This window comes from Petaurus breviceps, unplaced genomic scaffold (assembly GCF_028583685.1).
Source record: "Petaurus breviceps papuanus isolate PSGF00001 unplaced genomic scaffold, PetGlider_PUasm1.0 37, whole genome shotgun sequence".
Taxonomy (NCBI): domain Eukaryota; kingdom Metazoa; phylum Chordata; class Mammalia; order Diprotodontia; family Petauridae; genus Petaurus; species Petaurus breviceps.
In genome coordinates this window covers 17,198,412-17,213,045 of record NW_027186296.1, presented here as the reverse complement: position 1 = coordinate 17,213,045, position 14,634 = coordinate 17,198,412, and the positions used below count along the sequence as shown (strand labels likewise).

General features: G+C 38.4%; 1 protein-coding gene across 12 annotated transcripts in view; it reads left to right on the top strand.

Moving 5' to 3' along the window:
- Nucleotides 1–14,634, top strand: part of CEP152 (centrosomal protein 152) — a 109,237-nt gene that overhangs the window by 69,537 nt on the left and 25,066 nt on the right. For 10 of the 12 annotated variants that reach the window (XM_069097996.1, XM_069098000.1, XM_069098005.1 and 7 more), the window contains 3 exons: nt 3,004–3,195; nt 6,620–6,901; nt 11,639–11,770. In XM_069097996.1, the coding sequence (XP_068954097.1) occupies nt 3,004–3,195; nt 6,620–6,901; nt 11,639–11,770 (606 nt within the window). The remainder of the gene's footprint in view (nt 1–3,003; nt 3,196–6,619; nt 6,902–11,638; nt 11,771–14,634) is intronic. The other 2 variants (XM_069098001.1, XM_069098004.1) reach the window with 2 other exon arrangements.

The window sequence follows — 14,634 nt, the reverse complement described above, 5'->3', positions numbered from 1 at the left end:
GAGTAAGAGCACCGGCTCCAGTGTCGGGATGACCTGGATCAAATCTGGACTCGGATACTCAGCACCACACCCAGAAATAACTGGCCGTGTAACCTTGAGCAAGTTACTTAACCCTGATTGCTTAAAAAAAAAAAAGTATCCTTTAAAAACTGCAGGCAAATCTCCATTTCAATTAATTTCAGTGTCTAGCTAAAGAACAGTATAGGTGAATTTTTGTAGTTATATTTTGCTACAAATAAGATTTCCAATTTTAAGAGTTAGGGATTGGTTCAACAAACATTCATGGAGTGCCTTTAAGTGAAAAAAAAACCTTGTGGGCAACATGAAGTTGAATGAAACACAGCTTTTGTATCGAGGGGCTTACAATCATGCTTACAACCATAATTCCAGAGGATTTATAAAGAAGATTGTTAATTCCTGTCTTGAAAGAAAGATTAGACTAAATATGCATAATAGGCATGTGTTTTTTACATGGTCAGTGTAGGAATTTGTTTTACTTGACATATTTGTTACAAAGATATTTTTCTTCTCGGAAGTGGGGAGAAGTGGAAAGAAAAATATAAGTGGTTGTTAAAAATGATAAACATTTTTTAAGATTAATTTTAAAGTTTAAAAAATTAGCTGGGAGGGTACTAAAAGGCAGAATATTGTGAGTGACATAAGAGACATAAAAAATGCTTTGGGAGTTTAGGGAAAAGAGTCGGTATTGCAAGAGGCAATGGAGGTTAGGGAAGTTTTCATAGAAAGTAGCATTTGAGCTGGGGTTGAATAATGGTATGCTTTGAAGGAAAGGGGTAGGGCATGAGGAGGAGAGCAGCAAAGGTGGAAAGCATGTTTGGGAAGTTATGGCTACTCCACTCTGGCTATGTATGTATATGTAGCATATTTAATGGTGTGAGGGCTGCCGAGCCCTTTTAAGGGCTGCTTTCCACTTTTGATGTCTACCTGTTCCACCTAACTCTCACCTGTGGCTCTAAGATGCTGTAGTATGGGCAGTGGCTAATACTCTGCTAACCATTTTGGCAGATGGGCTAAACCAGGTTGAGGATAACTGAGGGGTCTCAAATCCATCTGTGAGTTATTGGGGTGTCTACCTTCAAGTATGTGAAGATTTACTCTGGTGGCATGGGCAGATTAGGACAGTCTATTTCAGTAGACATGAAGGCAGCTGAAGCAGGCACTGTGGAGCACAAAGAGTTTGTTTAGACCTAGAAGATGCTAAGGTCATCCACTGTATTTTGAGATACCACCAGTAGTCTTGACTCTGTGCTGCCACTGAACTGTGATGACTGGAGGAGTGAGACTTTGTACAACTCTGCCTTACTTAAATCCAATTTATGCATGAATCAAAAGACATCACCCATACCATTTTACCATTTTTACAAATCTCAATGTCCTATGGTGATAGGCAAGTAACAAGGCAGCAGGTGCAGATACACTGGGAGCTGTAGTCATACCCCTGCACACAGGTGACCCAGGCCATAGGGTCATCTCAGTGGAAGCAGCAGTGGGATTCAGCAGCACCCTGGGCATCTCAACAGCCTTTTAAGGATTGTACTGCTCACTTCCTGGTGTGAGGAAATGGCTAGAAAAGGTGCCCTAAAAATTGTCTGTTTACCCAACCCTGGCCTAATTACTGCAGCAGGCTGAGAGACACAAAAAATGTACAGAAACATCTGCAAAGACTATTCCACTCACCAGCATACGTAATGGGAAGGGGACCAGAGGTAGCATACAAACTTTGGGGCAGAATAATAAGAGCCTTGAATGTTATAAATTTTGTTCAGACTTTGGCTTTTATTCTTCATTCATGAAAGGTCTTTGAAAAAGGAGTGATATGGTCAGAATAGTGCTTGAGAATATAATTTTGTCAGTGGTACATAAGATACGTTTGGTTTTGGCAAGGAGATAGTCCCACTCTTTATCAACTTCCAAAATCCTGGAACATTTTATGTTGTGTTTTGTTGGGCTTTCTGGTATCTGGGTGAATTTTCCTGCTAGAGATAATGAAAGATGTTTAAGATATGAGATAAGGTGAGTGGAGTTGAAAAGTAAGTGCTCCTTGAATCGAGTATTGTAGAGTTTGTATGTGGGCATCTACACCTCATCTCTCCCCTCTCCAACAATAAAAGTAAATTCCACTGTCATGTATTTTATAGAGAAATAGGTTACAGGGACCAGGGGTCAGAACAGCATTTAAATGTATAGAATTACCATATTTATTTACTTATTTTTGCCTCCTTTTCATGTTTTCTTTTTGTCACCTATGACCATTTTTTAAGAAGACACTAAGTATATCTGTAGTTTTAATTCCCTTTCCTCCCAGGTTGTTTCTTCCTAGTATTCTGCTTTTTAGAAACAACTAAAATAACTAAAGGAGGAATTTCTTTGCGTCTTTTAGAAGCTTTAGTTTTAGTTGAGTGTGGAAATATGAAATAGAAATTATCCTGGGGAGAGGGAAGGCATAAGGGAAGGAAGGGGTGTTGACTGAGTTAAATATGTTACCTGTAAAGTTGTTAGAACCATATCAGCAATATCAAGTACTCTGGGCCATTCAAAATTATTTATTTTGCAAAACCTCTTTTTTTAAATAAGAATCTTCAGTGCACATGTGATTTACTTATAGGTCTGAGTGTTTCTTTTTGGGGCGGGGTTTGGAGGGTAGTTGGGGTTAAGCGACTTGCCCTAGGTCACACAGCTAGTAAGTGTTAAGTGTCTGAGGCCAGATTTGAACTCAGATCCCCCTGACTCCAGGGCTGGTGCTCTATTTACTGTGCCACCTAGCTGCCCCTGAGTGTTTCTGTTTTAATGCAACAACCTTAGATTTTGTCCTACAAATGTCTGCAATGACAACAGACTTGTACAAAAGTTAGGATGAGTTAGTTAGAATCTGTGCAGATTATGACCCTTTAATGCTATTATGTCATTAATACGGTTAGCTTGATAAGTTTAACCTACAGAGTAATAGTGTTGCATTGAGTTATTTGCTTGAATTTTGCTTAGCTCAAGAAACAGCTTTTAGAAGAAAAGGAGGAGTATCTAAACAAGCTCAAGGTAGAACTTGAAGAAAAACTCAAATGTACCATTACAGCAGTAAAGAGCCAGTGGCTGAAAGAAAAAGAAGCTGATGTTAAACAGCAAATTGAAAATGAAGTACTCTTAGCCAAAACACAATGGGAGAACGAACAGAAAGAGGTGTGGGCTTTAATGTATCTGTTATAAAATGTGCTGTTGAATGATCTATTTAGACTAACCTTCTTAAAACAGACATGGGACTTTGTTTGCCAAGTGTATAAATATTTAACTGCTTACTAAATATAATTCTTAGAGCCAGGATACTAGCATAGGTCTATAAGTTGAAGAGAGCTATCTATGTTAATTGTTGTATTATTTAATCACATTAGTCCTATTTTGTCCCTTTCTCCCATCAGAATTTCTTAATCTCACTTAGATAACAGCAAGGCTATAACCCCTTTTAGACACTGAACTCATGAACCAGTGGCCTAGTTTTATCACAGGAAGTGCTTCTGTAATTATGGATTAATATTCATAATTTATACTCATACTGAATATTAAAAGTGATAGAAAAGAAATAGAATGACTAAGGAAACTCATACATGTAAATAACTTAGTACTTAGAGTATTTGAGGATCAAATAGGGTCATATGCTTCTAAGTTGTTTCTCAGGAAAGCAAGAATGAAGTTGTGCTATTTTAAACTCTTCAGCTTTTCATTCATTAAGCAAGTATTATTTAGCATACACTGCAAAGGGGGGATTGTGAATACTAGGAAGAAAATTTCATAGGCCATTTATTTATAGAGTTTGAAGTCTACGAGATAAGATAGACACAATCAATAACTATGATACAGAGTAGTAATATTAAATGTCATAAGAGAGGTACAAAAAGACTGAGCAGAGAGGGAATATTTCTGACTGGGACAGAGACTAGGGGAGGGACGGACACCACAAAAAGCCTTTATAGAGATGGTATTTTAATTGTGCCGTGAGGGATGGGAAAGATTTGAATGGGTGAAACTGGGTTGGGGTGGGGGGAGGTGGTGGTGGTGGTGAAGAAGGAGCATTTTAGGTCTCAGCAAAGGCACAGAGGTAGAAATTCACAGAGTGTAATAAGGGAACAGCAAGTGATTCCATTTGACTGCAATATAAAGGGCAAAAGTTAGGGGTGTAGTAGATATGTTAGGGTAGAATGGTGGGGAGGGCCTTAAATGCTAGGTGAAGAAGTTTAGGCTTTATTCTGTAGATCAGGGGCATCATACATGCCTCCCCAAACTCCCAAATCCAGTGGGAACCAAATTAAAATATAATTGGGAAATATTTAACAAATAAAAATACACTAGAACATCATGTTAAAATGTGGTTTTCTAAGTTAATTTGCAGCCCCAAGGATCCTATATATGGTTTAGTAGTCAGTTTACATTTGTTTGACTTTACTGCTATAGATAATAGAAAGACACTGGAGGGGTTTTTTACACACTGGATTCAGTAGTTCTTTTTAAAAGGCGTTAGGGCCAGCTCTGAACATAGCATGCACCTACATGGTATATGCCTTGAGAGGCACGGAAGCCTCCCCTTGTTTCATTTCTTCCCATCCCTGTACCATCCTCCTTCTCCTCTCCCCTACTACTCCTTCCTGATGCTGGGAACTAAAATTATTGCCATAATTACTACTAGTCACTCCTTTAGGGTAAGATATTAAAGGATCCTGTTCAAATAAAAGTTATCTTTCTCCCCATTATCATTTAGTTCCATTTATTTTATGAGATTAGTTAGCTAGACACCTGAAAAAAGGCAGTAGGGTCTTAGTGGATAGGGCCAACAAAGGTCCTAAATAGGAGCAAAAACTAAGTGAGAGGTATTGGGGGGCGGGGAGACAATTCAGGGAGACAAACTAGGACTAGCTTTGCTTAGGATTGGCCTTAATGAGGTCATTACCACTGGACCATATTATTATAAGTGTAGCAGTTTTATAACAAGGCTCTTTTGTTTTCACTAATGAGCCCCCTTGGATGGGTTTAGTGAAGCACATCTACTACTCACTCAGTGGAATTCCACACCAACCAGCAAATGTGAAAAGAATCCTTTTGTAGCTGGTAGTAAACATATCATTCACAACAAAAGATTTCCACATTCTACTGTGCCACTTTTGCAGTATCAATGTAACAATCTTGCAAAAGATTTAACTATCCTCAAGTTTTATAAAAAGACAATAGAAGAGTCTTGTACAAATTCTGGTCTGATAGCAGTAGTAACTGGCCTCAGAGTCACAAGATGGTTTTTATTTCCTCCTTTGCTACCAGTGATCTGTGGGATCTTGGATCATTCACTTAACTTAGCATGCCTGCAACCTCAGGTATTCTGTGAGATTGAGGGAGTTGGATTAGATGGACTCTGAGTTCTCTCTAGCATAAATTTGTTTCATTGTCCATTAAAGTCTTATGTTAATACCTCAATGTGGTCTAGAGGTAACCTTAGGTTCTTGAAGGTGAACTCTCGCAATTCCTACTAAACTGAAAGTAGTAGAGAAAGTAGCCAAGAGTAGAGGCCCTATAATAGACTTCTGTAGTGCCAATGCAATATTTACAGCGCCCATAATCACAATGAAGACCGTGACTATAAGTATTGCATGATGTTCTATCACAAAATATACCAAACCCTCCAGATGGAGGATAGAACTGAAGCATTTATTCATACACTAGAAAACCAAATCCCAAAACCAGTAAGCCAATTCCATCATAGTACCAAAGATATTCAGAAGCTATAATAATAATGGAAGCCACAGCATCCTTCAGCCTTCCCACAAACCAATACAAGATCGATATTTACCCACAACCTCTCCTTCTCCTTGCCTAAGTGTCCTTTCTCTCCCACCATCTGGCTAGCTCTGACCAGCTTCCTGTGGGCTCTGTTCCCTTCAGCAAACTCCTACCACAGGCTCCATGTTACTACATTCAGCCTATTAGGGAGCAGAGTTTATCTTCAGAGCAGTAAAGCTTCCTGTTGCCTCTGCTCCACCCTTCAGCAAATTTCCTCCATCAGAGGCTCCGTGTGATCACATTCAGCCTATTAAGGGGCAGAGTTAACTTTCAAAGCAGGGGAGGTCTTCAAAATCTCCCCTAAGTCTATTAATGGGCAGGGAAGATCTTTAAATTCTCATTCTCATAACAACTTCTTATCTGTCATTCAAGGGCCAACCTACCATGTTCACATAGTCTCATCAACTGAACTATTGCTCACCCATACGTGAATTCGTAGTTCAAACTCATCCAGGGGGGCTCATCATACTACTGATCTGCTGGTGTTTTTTGGCTACAATAGTTTATGAAGTGCCATCTACCAAAACGAGGAAGGGTTGTGATCTTCTTCGGTATACTAACAAAGATATGGATTTTAGAAGTAAGATAAGGTCAAAGAATAATTTTCAGAATGTTTCTAAGACTATATCCTCATTGGTTAAATTCCTAACCCATGTGTAATCATTGTCTAGGATGGTTTTCAAATGCATTAGCTGTGGTTGTTCCTTTGGCTGACAAGTATGAACCCTGGCTCTTACTTATTTGAAGATTTTTCTTTTCTTAAATTTTTCTTTCAAAAACATAGATCAAAGACAAAGTTATTCAGCAGTTAGAAAAGGAGTGGCAGTTTAAACTGGATCAAACTATAAAAGAAATGAAAAAGAAGACTTTTGATTGTGGCATCCAGACTGACCAAATAATCACCCCAGATGTCATTTCCAAGAAAGAGATGGAAGCAATGATTGAAGAGCAGCAATGGAAGATTCAGCAAGTTATGCTGCAAGAGAAGGAATTGGCCATTAAAGAGGCTCTGAAAAAACGAGAAAAAGAGATGGAGGCCCAACACCATGAAAATATTACCAAGCAGGTAATGAGCAGATGATAAAGTTCTGCATTGTGTTATCGAACTTGTCAACTTTGTGCATTGTTAAACATTGCCAGAGACTTAAAGATAAGTGAATTTATTAAGGTTGGGCCACTTTGTGGTCTGCTTCTAGGATGAAATCATATTATATGGTTTTTGACTGCTTTCTAGCTGGTACAAAATTATGCCTTCATTATTTTGTCTTTATAATTTATGAATAACCAATGAATGATATATAGTAGGTCCTTAATAAATGCTTGTTGTAGAGGCAGCGTGGTGTGGTGGACAGAGAGTTGCCCTTGAAATTCTGAAGACCTGATCTCAAATCCTTGCCTTTTACCATCTCTAATAGCGTGGGATCGGTCTCTTTGCCTCTGATCCATCTTCCACACAGTTGTAAAGATAATCTTTCTAAGACCCCTGCCTGCTCAAAAACATTCAGTGACTTCTTATTCACGCTAGTTTAAGGTATAAGTTGCTTAGCTAGCATTCAAAGTCTTTCACAATCTGGTTCTAATATGGTTTTATGTTACTCCTCTACTCATTTCCATTTCATCCATATTGGACTACTAACTGTTCTTTAAACTCTACATTCCATCTTCTGCCTTAGTGCATTTCTAGAAATCATCCCCATACCTTGAATAAATATACTTTCTGAAATCTGTCTCTCAGAATTTTTATCTTTTTTTCAAGGCTTATCTCAAATACCACTACCTCTGAGCTTTCCCTGACTTAGCTTCCTTCCTCCTTCATTCACAATCAAATTGTTAGTGTTCTTATTTTCCTCAAATTATGTCAGATCATACTTATCTGTCTTCATGTATTGAACTTCAGTAGAATGTAAACTTTTTTTGGACAGTATTTGTTATATTTCCAGAACATTATAAGATTTAGGTGCTTAATAAATGTTTGAACTGAACAAAATTTAAAGTTTCCTAGCCCTCTGCTCTTAAATTGTATCCTCATCCATCTGTGAAGATCTCTATGTAATAAGTAATGACACCTACAGATATTAACAGGCTAGATATTTCTGACCTGGTATGTTGCTTTGATTTTAAAATTTGTTTGTTGACATATTTTGCTTTTAAATTATCTTTATTTCCTTTTTTTTTTTTTTAAGCAATTGGGGTTAAGTAACTTGCTCAAGGTTACACGGCCAGTTGTTTCTGGGTGTGGTGCTGAGTATCTGAGGCCAGATTTGATCCAGGTCATCCCGACACTGGAGCCGGTGCTCTTACTCGCTGAGCCACCTGGCCGCCCCTAAGCAATTGGGATTAAGTAACTTGCTCAAGGTTACACGGCCAGGTGTTTCTGGGTGGGTGCTAAGTGTCTGAGCCCGGGATTCGATCTCCAGGTCGTTCTGACACTGGAGCCGGTGCTCTTACTCGCTGTGCTACCTGGCCGCCCCGTCTTTATTTCCTAATATATCCTTTTCTCCCCTACCCAGAAAGCCATCTCTTATAACAAAGAATTTTTTTTTTTTTGCCTTTTGGAGGGCAATTGGGGTTAAGTAACTTGCCCAAGGTTACATGGCTAGTTTTTTTTTGTGGGTGTTAAGTGTCTGAGGCTAGAACCAAAGACAGGTCCTCCTGACTCCGGGGCTGGTGCTTTTACTCACTGCGCCACCTAGTTGCCCCAACAAAGAATTTTTTTTAAAGGGGATGGGGAAAGCAGTTAAAGTTGGGTAGTAACTCATCACATTAATCAATAACAGTGTATGCAGTGTTTCTCACATGTGGCCTCCCACCACTGCAAAGAAGGAAGGGGAGGTACCTTCTTATATCTCTTGTTTGGTGGTCAAAGTTGGTCATCATAATTACATAGTGTTTGGTTTTTCTTTTTGTTTTTTTCCATTTGCATTATTCGCTTTTTCTTATTTCATTTTTTATTTGTTGTTCCGTGTTTATCTGGGTTTAACATGTTCTTAATTTCTTACAGTGGAGCAATAATATTCATGTACTATAATTTTTTCTTTTATTCAGTCTGACAAAGAGGTGGCCCTTTTCCTCAACTAGCTCACCTCTCTTTGTGTACCCTTGATCTTGTTTATTCATATTTTATCCAGGAGATTGTGCCATTGTCAACTCTTCTTTTTCTGTAATCTTTTTCTAGCTACTAATCTAATAATCTTCATTGATGTCTGCAAACATACCTATTACCTCTAGCCCTAAACAGCCTCACCAGATCTTACCATCCCTGCTATCCTCCTTTATTTTTTTCTCCCCTTCTCAGCCAAATTTCTTGGGAAAAAGTGATCTGTAGGTTCTCCTTGTTCCTCTCTTCTCTTGTCTTCTCTGCAGCGTTAGGTGCTGTTTGTATGTATTCCTTTTGAAGCGTTTTGTGACATATTTCTCTTCTAGTTCTCTTCCTACCCTTATGACTGTTTCTTAGTCTTAGTCTTTGCTGGGTCTTTATCCAGGTCACGCCTGCTAACCATGAGTATCCCCTAAGGTTTTGTCCTAGGCCTTCTTTGCTTCCTTTATATTAAATTTCTTGGTGATCTCATCAGTTACCTCTCTCTGCAGGTGATAGCCTCTGTACATCTAGAATAAACTTGATCACTTGAGCTTGCCAACTGCCTTTTAGACATCTCTTGTAGGCACCTCAAACTCAACAAGTCCAAAACAGAACTCATTTTTTCCCCTAAAACCCTCCTCTAATAATAATAGCTAACATTTACATAGTGCTTATTATATGCCAGGCACTGTGCTAAGCACTTTACAATCATTTTCTCATTTATTCCTCAAAACAATCCTGGGAAATAGGTGCTGTTTTTATCCGAATGAGGAAACTGAAGTACAGAGATAAAGTGACTTGGCCAGGATCACAGAGGTAGTAAGTGTCTGAGGTCAAATTTGAGCTCGTGTCTTCCTGACTTTAGGCTTTGTGTTTTATCCTTTGCACCACCAAACTGCTCTCCTTTTCCCCAGTTTTCCTGATATTGTTGAGGGTACCATCATTTTTCCATTTACTCAGATATACAGCCTTAGTATCATTTGTATCATTGTGCTCCTTACTTGCATGTATCCAACTTGTTCTAAAGTATTGTTATTTCTGCCTTCATAACATCCTTTTTTCTCCCTTCACATAGCCACCATCCTAGTACAGGCCTTCATTATCTCTCTCCTGGACTATTACAATAGTCTTCTAATTAGTTTCTTTGCTTTGTCTCTTCTCTGTTCTAATCTATCCTCTTCTCAGCTGCCAAAGTCATTTCCTAAAACACATTTATGAACATGCCACTAACCCTACTTAGTGAGATCCGCTGGGCTCCATGTTGCCTACAGAATCAAATATGAAATTCTCCATTTAAAAGCCTTTCAGAACCTGGCCCTTTCCTCCTTTTCCAATCTCACCTTTTATTCCCTCTATGGCAAGCAGACAGGTGAACAGTAGACATTTACTAAGCACCTACTCTGTGTTGGGCACTGTGCTGAGTACTGGGTAGACTAAGAAAGGTAAGAAAATAGTCCCTGCTCCCAAAGAGCTCACAATCTAAGGAGGGAGATGGCATGCAAACAAGTATATGCATATAAACTATACACAGGATAAATGTCTAACTACTCTGCCCCAGGGCCTCTGACAGCTTTCTCCATCTCCCAACTCTGTACTTTTGCACTGCCTCTCCCCAGAACTCAGCTTTTCTAGTCTGTAGCCAGAGATAGTGCCCTGCAGCTTCAGGAAGCCTCAAATCTTGAGAGATAGTCACTGCCCTTGCCCTCAGGGAACATTTCATCCGAATCTGGGTGAAATCTTGGCTCAGGAAAACGCCTGCCCATCTCTGTACTTCAGGTTAGTGGGAAAGGTATACTAAATGATACCTTACAGCTTGAAAGTGGGATCTTATGAATTCAGAGTGTTTTCCAAATGTTAGATGGTACAGTGTTTATAAAGTGGTGTTGTGGAGGCAGCCCTGGAATGAAGCTAAGAGCCCTGGGGTTTGAGCTTCAGCACTGCTACTTACTGCCTATGTTGGGAACCTGGGGAATTATGGGCAAATCATCTCACTGCTTTTAGCCAAAGTTTTCATATATAACATAAATGAAGGGATTGGACTAGATAATCTGCCAGGCCTCTTTCAGCTATCAGTTTAAAATAAAATTCACATCATTACTTGTGTTTCAGAGCTATCTATACTCACATGCTACCTTACTGTTTGGGAGCCACAGTCTTACCCTCTGAAGTCAGAAATGTTGCTATATAAAACAGAGACATGGTCCTAACATAGCCCAAAAGGTATAGTAACTTGACACCAGGCAGCTTTGCTTCTGGAATATCTTTGTACCTTCCAGGAAAGTCTCTTGGTATATGGAAAATTGACGGTGACAGTTATAATGTGTGCAAATGGCCTTTTATTCTTTAAGGCCTTCTAAAATCTAAAAAATTTATTGAAGGGGTGGCCTGGTGGCTCAGTGAGTAAGACCACCGGCCCCAGAGTTGGGATGATGTGGGATCGAATTCGGGCTCTGATACTTAGCACCACACCCAGAAATAACTGGCCGTGTAACCTTGAGCAAGTTACTTAACCCCAATTGCTTTAAAAAAAAAAATTGAGTGCCTGCAATGTAGTAAGGAAGGGCCTCCTAGGCAATTTGGAAAACACAAAATCAATTAGATATTTTAACCTTTGGCCCTCCTAGTTTTTTTAAAAGATGCCCTTGGATCATCGTGATAACTAGTTGGTCCACTGTATTGATGCAGGGTCTTCTCTTTACATGTTTCTTTCATGTTGCCTTACAGGTAGAAGTAGCTGTGTTAAATGCTCGTTCTCGTTGGCTGCAGGAGCTTCCTGAGCTTGCAGAGTACAGAGCCAACTTAAAGACTGAACAGATGAAATGGGAGGCAGAACATGAGGTTTTTGTGGCCAAAAAGGTACTAACTACCCTGTCAGCAGGAGAACTTGAGAGAATCTTCTTTTCTTCTCCGTTCTATCAAGAGAATGGCTACTAAGGAAAGACCTGTCTTATATTCTCATGTAATGATTCATTTCTTTGTTTCCCATGCTTCATGATTAGGAATATTTTTCTGACTGCTGAATTTAACCCCATTTATTGCAGGTGAATCTGATTCTCTCTTGTTTTCTCTTTGGGAGGAACTAAAGAGCAGCTACTTCTTGTCATTCATACACTATCCCTTCATATATTTGTAGATTATTTTCAGCTTTGTCTTAGCTACCTTCTTTCCTACTGACTAAAAAAGGCAATTTATTTTTATGTTTTTTAATTTTAGGCAAATACTAAAACAAATAACATTATAAGAAAAGAAACAGAAACGTTATAAACTTAAATATAAAATAAGAAAAGAAAAAAAGCATGTCGTGTATAGCAGAGCATAGGAGAGGATTCAAAATATTTAGCAGAGAAAGCCTATATATTAAATACTGTGCATTAAGTTGGAAGCTATCCATCTTTTCTTGGCTTCCTTGTAGGTTTTGTTTTTATTCTCTGCTGTATACTTTTTACTTTTTTCCACCTTCCTCCCCCCTACCCACCACCCCAAGGCTACAATTGAGCATAAATATATTTATATATCGGTATTGATATATACATACACATATACATATATACACATACATGCATATATAAACATATACTTTCCCCAAGAGATTCTACTACTAATCTTGTTTTAATGTTTGTGCAAATCTCTTTTTTTCCTATTTCTCCTAACTCCTTTACTTGACTTCTACCTCTGCTACCTTGCCCTCCTTTTACTTAACCTACCCCCACCCCAGCAATCTCTCCCTTATCCTCCCATTGCCCTAAATCTAAACACCCTTCTATACCCCCCTTTAACCTATTCCCTCACCCTTCCTTCTAAAGATACCTCTATTTATACTCTCCCCCCTCCCTATCCCCATAGAGTTTTATTTCTTTTTTAAATTTAGAAGACTTTTATACTCTTCTAGATGTATATGTATTTTTCCCTTTTAAATCCATTCTTGATGAAAGTAGGTTTCCAGAACTCATAGCCCCCCTCCCCTATCTAATTCTTCTGTATTGGTTATTCCTCTTGCACCTCATTTGTATAGAAAGAACAATTACTGTTTTATCTCTTCTTCAGCAGTTTTACTTTTTAAAGTGATATCATACTCAGGCCTACCCCAATCTTTCTTATAAGTTACCTAATTGCTAGTACCAATCTTAGACATTTTTTACATTTTTACATTTCCCATACATAAAAAGTAAACATTTTCTACTTGAGTCCCTTGTAATTGGTCATTGGTGTGTACCTTATATTTCTCTTGGCTCTTGTATGTCAAATCTTCAATTGAGTTCTTTTTTTTTTTTTAACTAAGTCCTGAAAGTCTGACAGTTGATCAAATGTTCATTTTTTTCCATTCAAAATTACGCTTAGCTTTGCTTGGTATATTTTTTGGCCAGAGGCTCTATTCTTTTGCTCTTTGATATATAGTGTTCTATGACCTGCAATCTTGTAGTGTCACCAATGCTAGGTCTTGTGTGATTCTAATTGTGGTACCATCATATGTAAATTATTTTTTTCTTGTCGCTCGTAACATTTCATCCTTGATTTGGGGATTTCAGAATTTAACTATAATATTCCTGTGAATTTTCCTTGTATGATCTCTTTCAGGTGGTGATCAGTAGATTCTTTTTTTCTATTTCTACTTTCCCCTCTTGTTCTAATGCTTCAGGACAATTTTCTTTATTTTTTTTATTTTTTTTGTTTTTTTTTTAAATTAAACTTTAATTTATTAATTTGTTTGTTTCCTTTTAGTTTACAGGATTCAATTCCACAATTCCTTGAATTTCACATTTTGTCCCCCTCCCTCCCCTCCCCCCCATGGCGGCTTATTATCAAGTATAGGATCTGTAAATACTTTCACATTATACAATGGTCAGTTTATAAGGATGGATTGTACCAGCTGGAATGAAAAATGGTAAAGAGGACATAAAATCAAATAAGAGAACGAAAAAGATCAGGTATTTTGCTTCCACCTGGATATGAATTTAGTTCTTTCTAGTTCTTTCTCTGGATGCACGTTTTTCTCTCCATCATGTGTCTTTTGGGATTGACTTATATCCCTGCATTGTTGAGAAGAGTCCAGTCTATCAAAGTTGGTCATCGCACATATGTTGTGTCTGTAATTGTGTACAAATTCCTCCTGGTTCTACTCTTCTCACTCAGCATCAGTTCTTTTAAGCCTCTCCAGGTAAATATGAAGACTGCCTGCTCCCCGTTTCTTATAGCTCAATAGTATTCCATAACATGCATATACCACAACTTGTTCAGCCATTCCCCAATTGATGGGCACACCCCCTTAATTTCCAATTCTTTGCCACCACAAAAAGCGCTGCTATAAACATTTTTGTACATATGGGTCTTTCTCCCATTTCTATGATCTCTTTGGGATATAACCCTAGGAGTGGTATTGCTGGATCAAAGGGTATGAAAGTATTTATAGCCCTTTGGGCATAATTCCAGATTGCTCTCCAGAAAGGCTGGATCAGTTCACAACTCCACCAACAATGCATTAGTGTTCCAGTTTGCCCACATCCTCTCTAGCATTTGTCATTTTCCTGTTCTGTCATCTTAGCCAATCAGACTGGTGAGATGTGGTACCTCAGAGTTGTTTTGATTTGCATTTCTCTAATCAATAGTGAATTAGAGCATTTCTTCATGTGCTTATAGATAGCTTTAATTTCTTTCTCTGAAAACTGCCTGTTCATATCCTTTGACCATTTATCAATTGGGGAATGACTTGTATTCTTATAAAT